Source organism: Trachurus japonicus, chromosome 16 (assembly GCF_045865225.1).
Source record: "Trachurus japonicus isolate A0001 chromosome 16, Traja_1.0".
In the NCBI taxonomy this organism is placed as follows: domain Eukaryota; kingdom Metazoa; phylum Chordata; class Actinopteri; order Carangiformes; family Carangidae; genus Trachurus; species Trachurus japonicus.
Window position 1 is genome coordinate 15,496,292 of NC_140922.1, and position 13,322 is coordinate 15,509,613.

Genomic DNA, 13,322 nt, shown 5'->3' on the forward strand with positions numbered 1-13,322 from the left:
TCTGCTCAGACGGGTTTGTCAGCAGCTTTGCTTCCTCTCCGCTGTGAGCAAGCGGTGACAGTGATTGGGGAAAAGAAAAAAAAAAAAGCCAACAGACAGTGATAGAGATGCTATTGACGTTCCCTCAGAGCAGCTCTCACTGTAAGAAAAAAAAAGCTGATATCCATCAAGTGGTAAAAAAGATGCTGTCAGCAGCTCCTTGCAAAGTGCTGTGTTCGACCAAATAGAAAAACAGACCACAGTGAACTCTTGCCGTTCTCTCAGACATGACAATGGGGTTTTCAGCTTTTCATCCTGTCTCGATGAAGCCCCCTCTGTGCCCGGCCTGTGCCCTGGAGATGAGGCACAGCGATAGAGCTTTGGGGACGAACGGGCAGCCAGCCAGCGTTGCAGCAGAGATGTTTGAGGGCTCAATGCGACCGTATAACCCTATTAGCATGCCGTATTTCTTTTCTAAATTACATCAGGACAATTTGTCTTCTGAGATGTCTGAGTAAAAGCTTACCTTGGTGTATTTATCCCATCACATGCATTCCCCCTAACCAGACCAATCAGATTTGTACCACAGATGTCTCAGTACAGCATTAAATGTCACTGGAGATGCAGTGGGCAACCTGCTTTGTAATGAAAAGATCTGCTGTGCACACAGAGGAAGAATCCCCCACTCCCCTGAGTGAAGTTTCTTTGTCTGTGGAGTTAAAACCTTAAAAAATGGACAAATTAATTAACTAACTTTATTCTTAGTGTATCATGATCTACTCTCCCACTCTCAAAGACACATGGTCCACATGGTTAAAGTTGTAGGACGCTGGCTCTATTTTGAGCCGCCACAGGCATCAAGTAGATGAAGTGAAATCAAACACTTTTTCCAACAAAGGGGTTATTTTAGTGCAGGTTGACTGGTGTAGCGTTACAGCTGTGGCACAAGAGGGTTGATGCAAAGGAGGCCACAGGGACAGGAGGCAGGCGGCGGGCCAGCTGTTGGCCCGAGCCAAGTGAAAATCCCTGACCTATGGGCAGGAATCACTGGCATGCAGGGTGCTGTGGTCCTGGCAGAGGACACACTACTGCTGCACATGCAAAACAATAATTTTACATACACAGCAAAGGTATGCAAATGTGTTTCATAGTGCACTTCTGCAGATTTACGATATGGCTTAGTCTTGGATTTATATGATGAACAAGATCAACAAGGGCTTAATAAAGAAACCTGGTTATTCTATTATATTTGACTGTAACAGACGTGGACACACACTGAGACATCTTAATTATTTATTGAGTAAAAATCAAATAGCATCTTATGTACATCCTTAGAAAAAAAAAACACAAAGGTTTATAATATTACAATAGCATATTCTCAGGATTAACATTGGAACAGGGAATTTGCCTATTACACCTCTGTGCAGGTTTTGCTGTGAGCATTCCTGAAAACACACAAAAAAAAGACAATTTTGAATAAAAGTTAGAAAATACTATGTGGCATGTCTCAGTAAAAAAAAGCCCTATGAGGATGTTCCTGCTTTGTTCGAATGGCTCAGTGACTCTACGGCCACACTTGAAGCTGGCCAGGTGGTGTCTTACCACGCATTTATTTATATTGTATTATTATTGTTGTTGAACTGACATCATGAAATATCAAAAGACAGCTGGTAACAAGTAGATGTAGAACAGTGCATGAACGAGATGTTAAAAAAAAGCTGAAATCTTTAAGCAGAATTGCTAATTATCAGAAGCGATGTATTTGAACTCTCACAATCTATTCCCTTTACATGATTAATTTAATTCGAGGTCTTGACCTAGATTCAGTTTCCATTGGCACCTATGTTTCCTAATACATAAAACCATGCAATCAAATAAGCATGCTCTATGGATAGCAATGTCCATGCCTTCACACAGAAGCCAGACTGAAACGATCCCCATGACATTAATGTGAACTTTATAACTTAAGACATAATAAATAGTCATTGTGAAAATGCATAGGTTTGTGCAGAAGATGTCCACATAAATATTCAGCAGTTATCAGTATTTTAACAGATAGACTGTGTTATTTCATTCTTGTGTGCTGTGGTGTCGTAGGCAGCGGAGGCTAAAGCCGTTCACATGACACTTCCTTCTTTTGGTCCCGTGGAAAGTCTCTTGATGTGTCAGCAATGTAAAACTAATTCATACACTGTTGAACCTCAGGATTTATATTAAAATCACAGGAAAATAAAATAAAAATGAATATTAAATCATAATGTCAACAGTTAGTGCAAAGACAAACTGCTTGCCTAATAGCAAAAACTTGTGACAATCTGACATTGTTTTTGACAAATTAGTGCTTTGTCTTAATTGCAGAATCACTTTGATTTGTGAATACAAGGAAACCGGGAAATCTTGATTATAGATTTCTTCGCATCACTTCAAGGAGAATCACAAATGTCAAAAGCTGAAAACACCTTGTGGTTAATGTTGTACCTTCAAACACGTACAGTACATAAAAAAGCCACAATACAGTGACAAAATGCACCGGAAACAAATGTCACCATGGATAATTATGGTTTGGATTCTGCATAACGGGGTTCAATTCCCATACACTGCCGACAGTCTTTTGAACAAGACCTGGAATCTACATTTCTTCACACCATAATGTCTTATTGTTACTTCGTCCTTCTAGGCTCCTACAGACATCAACACCTTCTTCAAACCCAGACCACCTTCGGTCGTAGAGTTTAAGAGCGTCTGGAAACACCTCACACTGGGCCGGGTCATGCCCACATTATGCTGTACACAAGATGCACGTGGCATCTGGCACCTTCCTTCAGTAGTCAGACACTACTCTGCCCCTGCGCTCAGGTTCTGTCCTTCCTTGAGCTCTAATCGTCTTTGTGTTCGTTCAGTTTCACACCACCTCGTCGGACTCCAGGTTGTATTCTTCATACAGAGCATCCAGCATGGCCAGCTGCTTCTCCATGGCGGGCAGGTAAACGCCCAGGTCCCTGTGCATGCCGCTGGTGAAGCCGCTCTTCAGCTCGTCGCCCTCTCTGGACACTAAGGCAGCGGTGAAGCTTTGATAAGATGGAGCCGCTCTCAGGGCCAACTGTGGGGGAAAAAAAACAGGTCAAAAACTGACGCTATTGTCTCACTCCAAGGCAAGGCAAGGCAAGGCATCTTTATTTATATAGCGCATTTCATACCAAGGCAACTCAATGTGCTTTACATTAAGACAAAACATTAAAAAAAGAAGCATAAAACAGAATAAAAACAAACAAAACACTAAAAACAGAGTTAAAAGCAAGAGCAAATAAAAGTAAAATAAAAGAAAACAGATAAAGTTTTAAGTTCTTAAAAGAGCTCAGCCAAGCAGGGATGGACATCAGAGAGTGAGTGAACAAAAACTTACAGCGAACACCCCTCGCACAACCCATCCGTGGTACTGCCGCAGAGTCTTCCCGTAGGCGTTATCTGGAAGGACAAAGAGTCAGACAATGAGGACGCCTGACGGTGTACCTTGCATTAAATGCCATGTGTTGATGTGTGGCCTACTTAGCGCTCCGTGGATGTCCTGTTGTCCTGCGTTGACCTCCGACAGAAACTCTTTGAGGAACTTGAGGCCTCGTCTGAGCCACAGCAGAGCTTCGGTGGCCGAGTTGCGCACGCGGGCGACATCTGTGTGGACTTCATGCAGCACGATGGACTGTAGTGTGGGGAACCTGTCAGGGTCTGAAATCATCTTCTGGTGGATTTTCTAGAGAGGAATACAAGACACACAGCCATGTAGTTACACTAATCTGAACTGAAATGATATAAATATTCATTAAACAAATATTACAATGTTTTATCTTTGTCATACATAGTTAAAAGGAAGAGTAAAGAGATTCAGAAGTCTGACAAAAGTCTGTTAAATCAGAGAGAGCCATAATGTTGTCTCACTGTTGGTACACCATAAATAACTAAAAAGTTTCACAAAATGACCTCATCATTTTTCACTGATAAGCTGTTGATCAGTTAATTGATTACTCATTAAACAAACATGTGCACTCACCTTGATATTTCCAACAAAATCCATTTTAACTGGTGCAAAGACTGTGGACCCCAGTTTGTCTGAGAAGAGAGAATCTATGATCATTTCTTTGTCGCTTCTGAAGTACAGATCCTCAAATGTGTGCCCTACTTTGAAAGAGTGTGTGATGTTCTGACCATTAACAGTCAAAAGTTTTTAGATAAATGATAAAAGAGGCAGCAAAATCCTGTTTAACGAGTTGAAAGAGAGAACCGTCTCTTTTACTGGAGATTTAAAGTAGCCACAGTGGGAAAGCAATAAGGGAAAGTAATTTGAACATCTGAGGATAAAAGATAAATAATTTGTGTCTTGCTTTGCAGCAATTTAAAAGCTCATAGTACATGAAGATGTAAGTACAGAAGATTAATCGTTATGTAACGTTATGATTAATTCAACCTCTACTCTCACCTCACTGTCGGCCTATTTAGGACCTGTGCTGATGTTGATCTATATAAAGCACAAGGCTAATATCACCCTGGAGATCGAACACGAGTGAAAAGTGAACACTGTTGTTTCTTTATCTGAAAATTGCTTGTACCATTTTGTAAAATTAAATCATTATTGATGACAAACAACCCTGATAACACTCTGAAAAGTGAAGAGACACACAGAGGCAGGCACTGTGTGTGTGTCTCTTCACTTTTTCTGTCAATCACCATAAAATCCTGAGCACAACTGACATAAATACTTGTACGGGTTTTTCATATGGTACTGATTATTAAATGACAGACTACAACATTCTGAAAGACACACAGGTGAAGAAGGAGATGACGAGGAAGGGACAGAAAAGTATGACGATGAATCAGAGACACAAAGTAACACTGTAATTACAGATATGTGAATGAACATGCACAAATAATAGGGAAAATAGAAGAGCAAGATTTAGTTTTCCTTAAGAAGATAATAAAAGGGTGAAATAAGCAGCACAGATGTAAAATGAGCATGATGAGGAAGAGGAAGCGTTGCAGATTGAGATGAGGAGAGGCTGAAAGTGACCGGCCTACCTAATACAGGCACTATTGCATAGCATGAGTCCAAAAACTCTTGTGTAGGGATACCATTGTCGTCGTCCAGTCTTATATCACTAAATCTAAAAAAAAAAGTAGAACAGATTCAAAACAGGAGAATATATTAGAGGGATGTATACCATTTCAATTTTTATTTGATCAAATCAAACAGAAAAAAGAAAAAGGGGTACAAACATCAAAACCAAGCCAGAGAGATGATTCACACAGTGTCATGCAGTCCTTTGCCTGACAATACCTGAGACTAGTCTGCTACCTTGTCTACAACTTCACAGAGTCCTTTGTTTGTTTTTTTTAGTGTTAATATCTTAAAACTGTCTCATTCATTTTAAATGCATATACTGTAGTTAGTAGTGGAATACTGGATGAATGAGACAATAATTTCCTTCACTATAATAATATAACAAGTTCACACTAGTCAGTTGTTCAGTAACACTCTTCAAGATATTAAAAAAAGAGAGTTAAATGTTTGAAATACACAGTGAAATGTTGACAACAACAAAAAAACCTTTACAAACCCAAACATCAGACGAGGGCCTCGCTGTGTCATGTGATCAAGAGAGAACACACTAATATAAAACACTTATTATGACATTTTAAAATATTTTTAAATTAAAATTTTCCAAACCTGCTGTTATTAATTTATTCTGTGAAACACTGTAATACAGTTAATAATATACTTCCATAAATTTGCAGTTTAGTCAAAGGTGCAGTTGCCCCCCTGAGATAAAAAATACTACATATAGCTTAAACTGGTTTTTATCTTAATACTGTAACCGTGAAATATCACAGATGATGATACAGTAACTTTCATACAGTAACTATAGGATGTGACCTTCCTGAGTGGCATTTTCATACCTGTGACTCATTGTGCTGAAGAAAGTCTCCACCTGCTCTGTGTCTTCAGGCTCTGGTGAATCTCTGGAGGTGTGGCCTTCATGCTGAGCTTGGTCTTGGTCTGTGACAGTCTCCTGCTGCTGCTGCTGCTGCTGCTGCTGCTGCTGCTGCTGAGGGCTCTGGGCAGAGCTCACTTCCTTGTTGTTGTTGTCCTGCTCTTCACTTTGGTCCACTTTGTGCTTCTGCTCTAGTGTCGTCTCCTCTTCGCCGTCAGCGACTTCATCTTCCTCGTCCCCCTCTGGCGGCTGGTCGTAGTGTTCGGAGGTCTCGGAGGAATCCTGGGTAGTGTGTGGAGAGGGGTCAGCTTGCTCCTCGTGGACTGAGCTGTTGCCATCGCTCGCTTCGAAGTCTGTACGATACAGCAGAGAGACAAATACACATAAAATATGTTACTAGACCAAAGTGTGGCAAAGTGTGAGAGCAGCACTTAGCTACCTACCTTACAAACCCATCACATATACTTTTATTCCCTCGGGGACAGTGACGCAAACATCACACTCACCCGCCTTCCTTCTGTTTTAGTAAATATTGTAATAAACTTCAACACTAGCTCCATCCCCAGATTTTCTATAGATTTTGCTGCATCTCTGTCATGAAAAACAAACATTACAGGTGAGTGTCGTAAGATGTGACCAGTTTCAGTGGTGACATCAACCTGCGATACAGCATTAGCGTTGTGAAATAAAGAGAAGGCAACGGCTGCAGGGTGTCGACAGATATTTGGCCTGGGTGTAGTTAAAAGTGCAATTGTTTTTTACAACCACTGTTTTGGTTACGGGGGTTTTTACCTCCACAAGTTTTGCATCACTGTAAGTCGCAGTGCTAAACCCAACTATGTTATGTAAATGTTACACAATTAAAACTTTCAAACGATCAAAAAGTGTTTTTATGTCTTGTATTAGCTGCTTTAAAGGTTACATTTGGTGGACTAACTACTTTCTATAATATCATACCAACACTTAAAGCAGAAGTAAGTGATCCGGTCGTTTTGGCTAATGCTGCGTTCCAAGCAGGCTTTTGAAACCGTAAATTACAGCTTCAAGTCACAACTTACGACTTTGTAGCGTTCCAGGCAACCCACTCGTGTTTTTCCGACCTGTTTTACCTGTGAAAGTCACTATAACGGCCACTCGTTACTTCCGACCCGTGAACTCGCACCAGATCGAACTGGTACGACTTCACAGGTCGGAAAAACACGAGTTATGGGCTGCCTTGAACGCACCATAACAGTCCTTGTCCCTACGTCACCACATTCACGCGCATCCCTTGGCTGCACACACAGCCCTTCATGCCGTTCTCTCTCCTCATTGGATAAAAACTGTAGGATACGAGAAATGTTTTCTCTTCGGCTCAGAGCAGAGCAGAGTGACTGACAGACCCGTGTTTCGGTCCAAACACTCTATGTAAGTGATTGCTGTCGGAAGATACAACTATTTAAGACTTATATTAACACAAATATATCGCTTACTTCTGCTTTAATTCTCAAATACAAGTGTTAAATGATGTATTGGTCTATTTGGAAACAAACCAGAAAACATGGTTCTTATTTGCCATCACCGGTAGTAACTTCCCATGTGTAAAGGCTTTAGTACTGCTGGGGGAAATGCAATAACGTGACTGGGCATCCATCACTGTCTGCTCGCTAAAAGGCAACAATCTATCCACATTAGTTCAGATGATGTACACACAACAATCAGTTGTTCCCTTTGGTGCTTTGTGGTCTTGACTTTATGAAATGCTCAGGGAACTCAGCAGCATGTGAAGTGAGTGGCTGGAGCTCCTGGTTTACCTGACGGGGAGGGGTGATGCTCTGGTCTGTCCGATTCGTCTGGTCCCTCTGCTCCAGAGTCGAGGCTCTGGTTGTCATGTGCAACTGCTTCACCTGTGCTTTCAGTCAAATCCCTCCATCTGGAATGAAATTGAGTGCAATGTGTTAACGCTGCGTTCGTCTTTTGAACTATTAATTGGACTACTGGATCTTTTCCTTAGCCATAGCGCTGCAGAACTACAACATAAATTAATAGCACAAACACAATATTATCCTGTCAATTGAAAAAAGCAAAATTTCAGCATGTGAGGTGGTACATACATACATACATACATTATTACATATAACAACCTACTTTTCTCCGAGGTTCTGGTTTAAATGATTGACTGGTTTAACCTGCTGGGAGAAAACAGACTTTAGAGGATTACAATGACATGAATTTTGGAACTTGATCCATGACTGGTTATACTGCATTGCTGGTATGACAGGTTTGGTGAGAAAAAAAAAGTACCTTCTGGGGTTTGATTGCTGCAACTGGGGGAGATCCCGGTGGACTCTGTGTTACCATATCCGCACTAAAGGTACGATTTGCTATCTGCATGCATTCCTCTAGAGTCTTAAGGAAAGTGGTGCATGTTGACTTCACCATGTTTCCAGTATCTATCCCCGCCTGAAAAGAATTATATAAACACGCACGTTAGCAAACACTCCCATAAATGTCCTGACAGGTTAAGTATGTTAATTAGTGACACATCAAGATTTTATAAAAACAAATTTTACCAGTATAGCAACATTTTCTTCCTCTCTGCTATATTAGTCAGCATTGGCAGATGGCAATCTGATATCTAGTTGGAAATGGGCTACCTTATACTGAGTTTTCACACAAACAACATCTTCTCTTATTTCATCGGCTCATCCAAATGTTAACCTCACCTCTGCTGAGTCTTCAACCTCGTCGTTCTCCTTGATCTTGTTTACTTGTTGTAGAAGAAGGTCACAGTACAATCTGAGCTCTGACATCTTTGTTTTCAGTGCCTCTGTGTTCTCCTGGAGCTCTTTAAAAGGAACAGCACACGAGCCAAAACCATTTACAACACTCTACAGCAGCTCTTAAATGTATAAATGCAAACAGCGTTGTGTCCGATTTGAATGTTATGGCAATTCAAGTACCTTTTTCTCTCTTTGTTCGGTTGTCTGTGAGGCAAGCTTTGGCCGTCCCCAACGCCACCAGCCATTTCTGCCTTTCTGCTGCATTGATGGCTCTGAGGTAAAAGTACTGCTCTCCTGGTATGGTCAGGTCAACTCGTGTGGAGTCAGAGGAATGAACTGAAATGCAGCAGCAGCAGCAAAAAAAAAAAAAAGACGACAGGCTTGTTAGCAAAAACATTCAACAAGCAGTAGAAGTTTCTCAAACACACATACATTTAACTAAAGGGAGCAAGCAATACCAACCTTGTATTTCACAGACTGAAATTTTGATGCTGCCTTTGCATCCTTTCCAGGCATCTTCTTGGGAGTCGTAGTAAGACAAAGTTCCTCCATCGAGAACAAACCAGCGAGGCTGCCAACCTGAGAAAAACGCAGTTTATATATTTAGGTCGTTGTTGTTGTTGCTGCTGTAAACATTGCTGCTGAGCTGCTGAGATCAGGAAAACGATTTAGGAGGATGATGGCCAAAGAGGAACTTCTTTCCTCAGGCCATTAGACTCCTGAACCAGGACTCAGCCTGACACCCCCACACTCCCCTGGACAGGATGAGTGTGAAAGAGTGTGTGTGAATGAGGATGAATGCTTGTTTTTATCTACCTCGTACTTTGATATATTTTGCACTTCTGGTTATATTACCTTGTTTGTATTTGATCTTATTTATATATATTTCTCTTATTCATTGTACTTATATGGTCAGTCTAGGAGCAACCAGGAGACATTTCACTGCATGTTACTCTGTGACTGCGTATGAATGTGACAAATAAAGTGATCTGGTAATCTTGTTTATTGAGTAGGCCTATATGTATTTCAGTTTCCAATATTGGAAAGGACTTGTTAAAAACGGCATAATCTAACGTTAGCTTCACAAACTTGTAACGTTACGCTGTGCTACCAGCAACAACTAATCAGTAGTTAAATGAGATTATAATGACAGATGGTGGAACTACCACATTTAGTCGGCGTTACCTGTTCAGACTTTAAAAATAAGGCTTACTTCTCCTTCGTTAACCAGCTATCTATCTTAGTTAAGCTCGGACATATATAACTAGTTGATTCAAAGTGTTGCATAAGCTCCGACAGTTGCAGACTGACCGTAGCTAACGCCAGCTTCCACTAAAACTCAATACAACTACGCTATGACGTTGTCATGCTAGCTAGCTGCCTTAAAACGAGCTCTACAACCGAAAAAAACACAAAGACCGTGTAACAAACTCACCACTAATGTAATTGGTCCACTTATACAGCATTCCCTCCATTGTTTAATTATGTATTTCCGCCGTTCATTACTTGTTTATCATGAGGAGAGATGATGTACAGCTGATTGCATCGACTCCATCGGGGCCCACTGTGTTTTTGCGGAGGCACGTCCTCGGCTTTACATCTCAGCTGCGTAGAAAAAACTACGTAAACTTTTTCTTGAATGCGGCTCTCGAGGCGCTAACGACGTTCCTCCCAGCTACGTCAGAGGGAGTTAAGTACTGTGGGCGTGGCTTGTGATGACTGACACATGAAAGAACCAATTAAATGGAAGAGTACATTCAGGGGGCGGGGCTTAGGAATGAATTCATTCAATCGTAGAAGGAGGAGGGTTCAAGCTAAGAAGTGGCTGCGTTTGTTGCTGAAGTTAGCTGCCACGTATTTGGCATTCCTACCATGCATTTATTTTAGTGCGGTATTTTATTTAAAGGGTTCAGTTAGCCTTTTTCTTACTCTTGTCAGTAAGTCAGCTATTGTCTATCAAAAATGATTCTTTTTTCTGTTCTCTTGATACTCCCCTCGTTGTTGGTGGGTGTCACTGGGGGGAAACTACCCGAGCCAGAGGTGAAAATCGAAGTTATACATAAACCTTTTATGTGTTACCGCAAGTCAAAATATGGAGACATGCTTCTGGTTCATTACGAGGGATTCTTGGAGAGCAATGGCACCATGTTTCACTCCAGGTAACACCTATCTATGAATAATAACAGTTATGCTGCATGCAACATCCAGTCCTTATGCAGGAAAAGTCACATTTGGATTGGAATGCTTGTCATAAATGTATAGATAGATAGATAGATAGATAGATAGATAGATAGATAGATAGATAGATAGATAGACAGACAGACTTTAAAAGTAGAATAAAGTGCATTAATATAACGCTACATCTTTTGTCATATCAGTTATGTGTTGGCCTACATTTCTTTCTCAAAAACAACCTTGATGAATCTGTGTGTATTCTTGGCAGCTGGAAACAGGGGGATAACAATCCAGTATGGTTCACCCTTGGGATCCGAGAGGCGATTAAAGGTTGGGATAAAGGCCTGCAGGACATGTGCACAGGAGAGCGAAGGAAGCTGACAGTCCCTCCATCTCTGGCCTATGGCAAGGAAGGAAAAGGTACAGAAACAGAAACTGCTTCATTCTGTTATGTATAGGATATTGTATATGACATCACATTTCCTCATCCATTTGTAGTCCAACATAACCCCATCTGAGTTTTTTTTTTCTCTTTAATGTTTTTATTCACAGGCAAGATCCCTCCAAGCAGTACCCTTATTTTTGACATCGAGCTCGTTGATATTAGAAATGGTCCAAGGTCTCATGAGTCTTTCCGGGAGATGGATCTCAATGATGACTGGAAGCTCTCCAGACAGGAGGTGTGAAAGTCCTTTCAACCTTTTCTCTTGTATGGACATTGCTGGTGTATGTTATTGATATTAGTGAATGTATTGTGATTTTTTATTTTGTATGCACTTCAGGTGAAGGAGTACCTAAAGAAGGAATTTCAGAAACATGGATACTCGCCTAATGACACGCACCATGAAGTGATGGTGGAGGACATCTTCAAAAATGAGGATGAGGATAAAGATGGTTTTATATCTACGAGAGAATTCACCTATCAACACGATGAGCTCTAAAGGACTTATTTCAACAACTTTTTTTTTTTGTTTTTTTTAAATACCACAGTGCCTTTTGTAGGAATTTCTTCCATGTCTGTTACATGAATTGAGATGATTGTGAACTGGTTACTGAACTGTTTTACCTGGACCTCTTCTTGTTATACACTTTGAACAGTATTGCTTTGTTATTTGAATGAATGCATCTTCTCCATTTCTCTGTCATTTTATGTTCATTTACATCCATATTTGTTTTCAATGTACATGCACTGATAATGCCACCACAGATCTATTCGGGCTACAGTTTTGGATTGTTATAATATTGATTTCATGACTCTAAAAAAATAAAATAAACAGAAATTGTTAGTTATTTGAACTATTTATGAGCTGGAAAATTAATTTGTGTGTTTTTGTGCATGTTGGCCCCAGTCACTAGAGGGCACTATTGTCCTTTAGTTTTGTCTGGTGTTGCTGCTTCTTTTATCCCTTGAAAACAGCTTCACTACACTGCCAGTGGTCCCCTGTTCTCAGTTTATAGCCGTTCTGCTTATGGCAGACCAAATTAACAAAATGAGAGCACAGGCACATATACTGTTGCTTTTTATGGAGATTAAATCATAAGGAAGTTGCACAGTATGCTTATATAATGAAGGTTTGGTTAATTACAATGATGGATAGCTATATCAAAATATGATTGCCCTATTAAAAAGCCCTGATCAAATCAGACTTAGAGAATAGAGATTTTGTTGATATTGAAGTTGTTTTGGTAAGATCTTCAAAAGAGTCTGGGAAAAACCCTGTTTTGACATCATCCAGTGACCTTTGACATCTTCATAATCGTGTCAAATCACGGTCATTATATATCAAACATCATGTGAGTCGACTGTAGAGGGGATCACTGGTTATTAAATTAGTTATAAGGATTGCAATGGCTGTTTTAAAAAGTGCTAGGATTACAGCATTAGACATTAAACAAGTGCCTTTAATGTAGCTAATCACTAGTTATATATGTAAGTCACATCCTCTACAAGCTTTAGAGCAGGCAGAGCATTAGGAAGCTGTTGCTCAGTGGTGTATCAGCTACTCAGCAGCAGGAAGCTCAGTGTCTCAAAGATCAAGGAGGTCTTTGAGGCGAGCTATAGCTGTCATGCTGTTCTCAGTCTTGTCTTCTCTTAAAACCAAATTGCAGATTTGTAAGACTTTGGCTGAGTGAATCTTCACAGTAAATGTAAACATCCCATGTTAAAGTGACACATGACACAGTGACATAGTTGTGTTATGGTGTAGCTGGGATAAAAATGCATGCAATGTCAATAAAAACTATTTATCAGCATCAAATGTACAAAATATTAGAGTATTGAGTATTAAAGTAACTGTGAGATAGTGGTTATATTGCACAGAGATGCATGAAACTCAATGAGTATAGAGCAATGCTGTAGTATATAGAGTGAACTGCTGGTGTGCATTTCAGTTTTGTTGCTATCTTAGCTTCTGCCTTACCATCT

At 40.4% G+C, this 13,322-nt stretch overlaps 2 protein-coding genes across 3 annotated transcripts; one reads left to right on the forward strand and one right to left on the reverse strand.

Moving 5' to 3' along the window:
- Window positions 1–1,258: 1,258 nt before the first annotated feature.
- plekha8 (pleckstrin homology domain containing A8) lies at window positions 1,259–10,290 on the reverse strand. Of its 2 annotated transcripts, none has more exons than XM_085801973.1 (13): window positions 10,158–10,290; window positions 9,185–9,301; window positions 8,903–9,058; window positions 8,666–8,787; window positions 8,244–8,402; window positions 8,088–8,128; window positions 7,754–7,872; window positions 5,926–6,313; window positions 5,047–5,132; window positions 4,025–4,083; window positions 3,526–3,727; window positions 3,383–3,444; window positions 1,259–3,079 (listed from the first exon to the last, which is right to left on the reverse strand). In XM_085801973.1, the coding sequence occupies exons 1-13, from the start codon at window positions 10,195–10,197 to the stop codon at window positions 2,882–2,884; spliced, it is 1,749 nt and encodes a 582-aa protein (XP_085658099.1). In that variant the 5' UTR covers window positions 10,198–10,290; the 3' UTR covers window positions 1,259–2,881. The 2 variants fall into 2 exon arrangements, with proteins under 2 accessions (XP_085658099.1, XP_085658097.1); XM_085801971.1 differs by having other exon boundaries at window positions 8,088–8,131.
- Window positions 10,291–10,521: 231 nt separating this feature from the next.
- fkbp14 (FKBP prolyl isomerase 14) lies at window positions 10,522–11,860 on the forward strand. Its single transcript, XM_085803330.1, has 4 exons — window positions 10,522–10,881; window positions 11,166–11,317; window positions 11,450–11,577; window positions 11,680–11,860. Exons 1-4 carry the CDS (start codon window positions 10,685–10,687, stop codon window positions 11,836–11,838), a joined length of 636 nt encoding a protein of 211 aa, XP_085659456.1. The 5' UTR covers window positions 10,522–10,684; the 3' UTR covers window positions 11,839–11,860.
- The last annotated feature ends 1,462 nt before the right edge of the window (window positions 11,861–13,322 follow it).

Coding starts and splice junctions, on each gene's coding strand:
- plekha8 (XM_085801971.1), bottom strand. CDS start 10,197: ATGGAGGGAATGCTGTATAAGTGGACCAATTACATTAGTG. Junction 6,314..7,753: donor GCATCACCCCTCCCCGTCAG/GTAAACCAGGAG, acceptor TGTATCGTACAG/ACTTCGAAGCGAGCGATGGC. Junction 5,133..5,925: donor TTCAGCACAATGAGTCACAG/GTATGAAAATGC, acceptor TTTTTTTTTTAG/ATTTAGTGATATAAGACTGG.
- fkbp14 (XM_085803330.1), top strand. CDS start 10,685: ATGATTCTTTTTTCTGTTCTCTTGATACTCCCCTCGTTGTTGGTGGGT. Junction 11,318..11,449: donor CTATGGCAAGGAAGGAAAAG/GTACAGAAACAG, acceptor TTTTATTCACAG/GCAAGATCCCTCCAAGCAGT. Junction 11,578..11,679: donor GGAAGCTCTCCAGACAGGAG/GTGTGAAAGTCC, acceptor TATGCACTTCAG/GTGAAGGAGTACCTAAAGAA.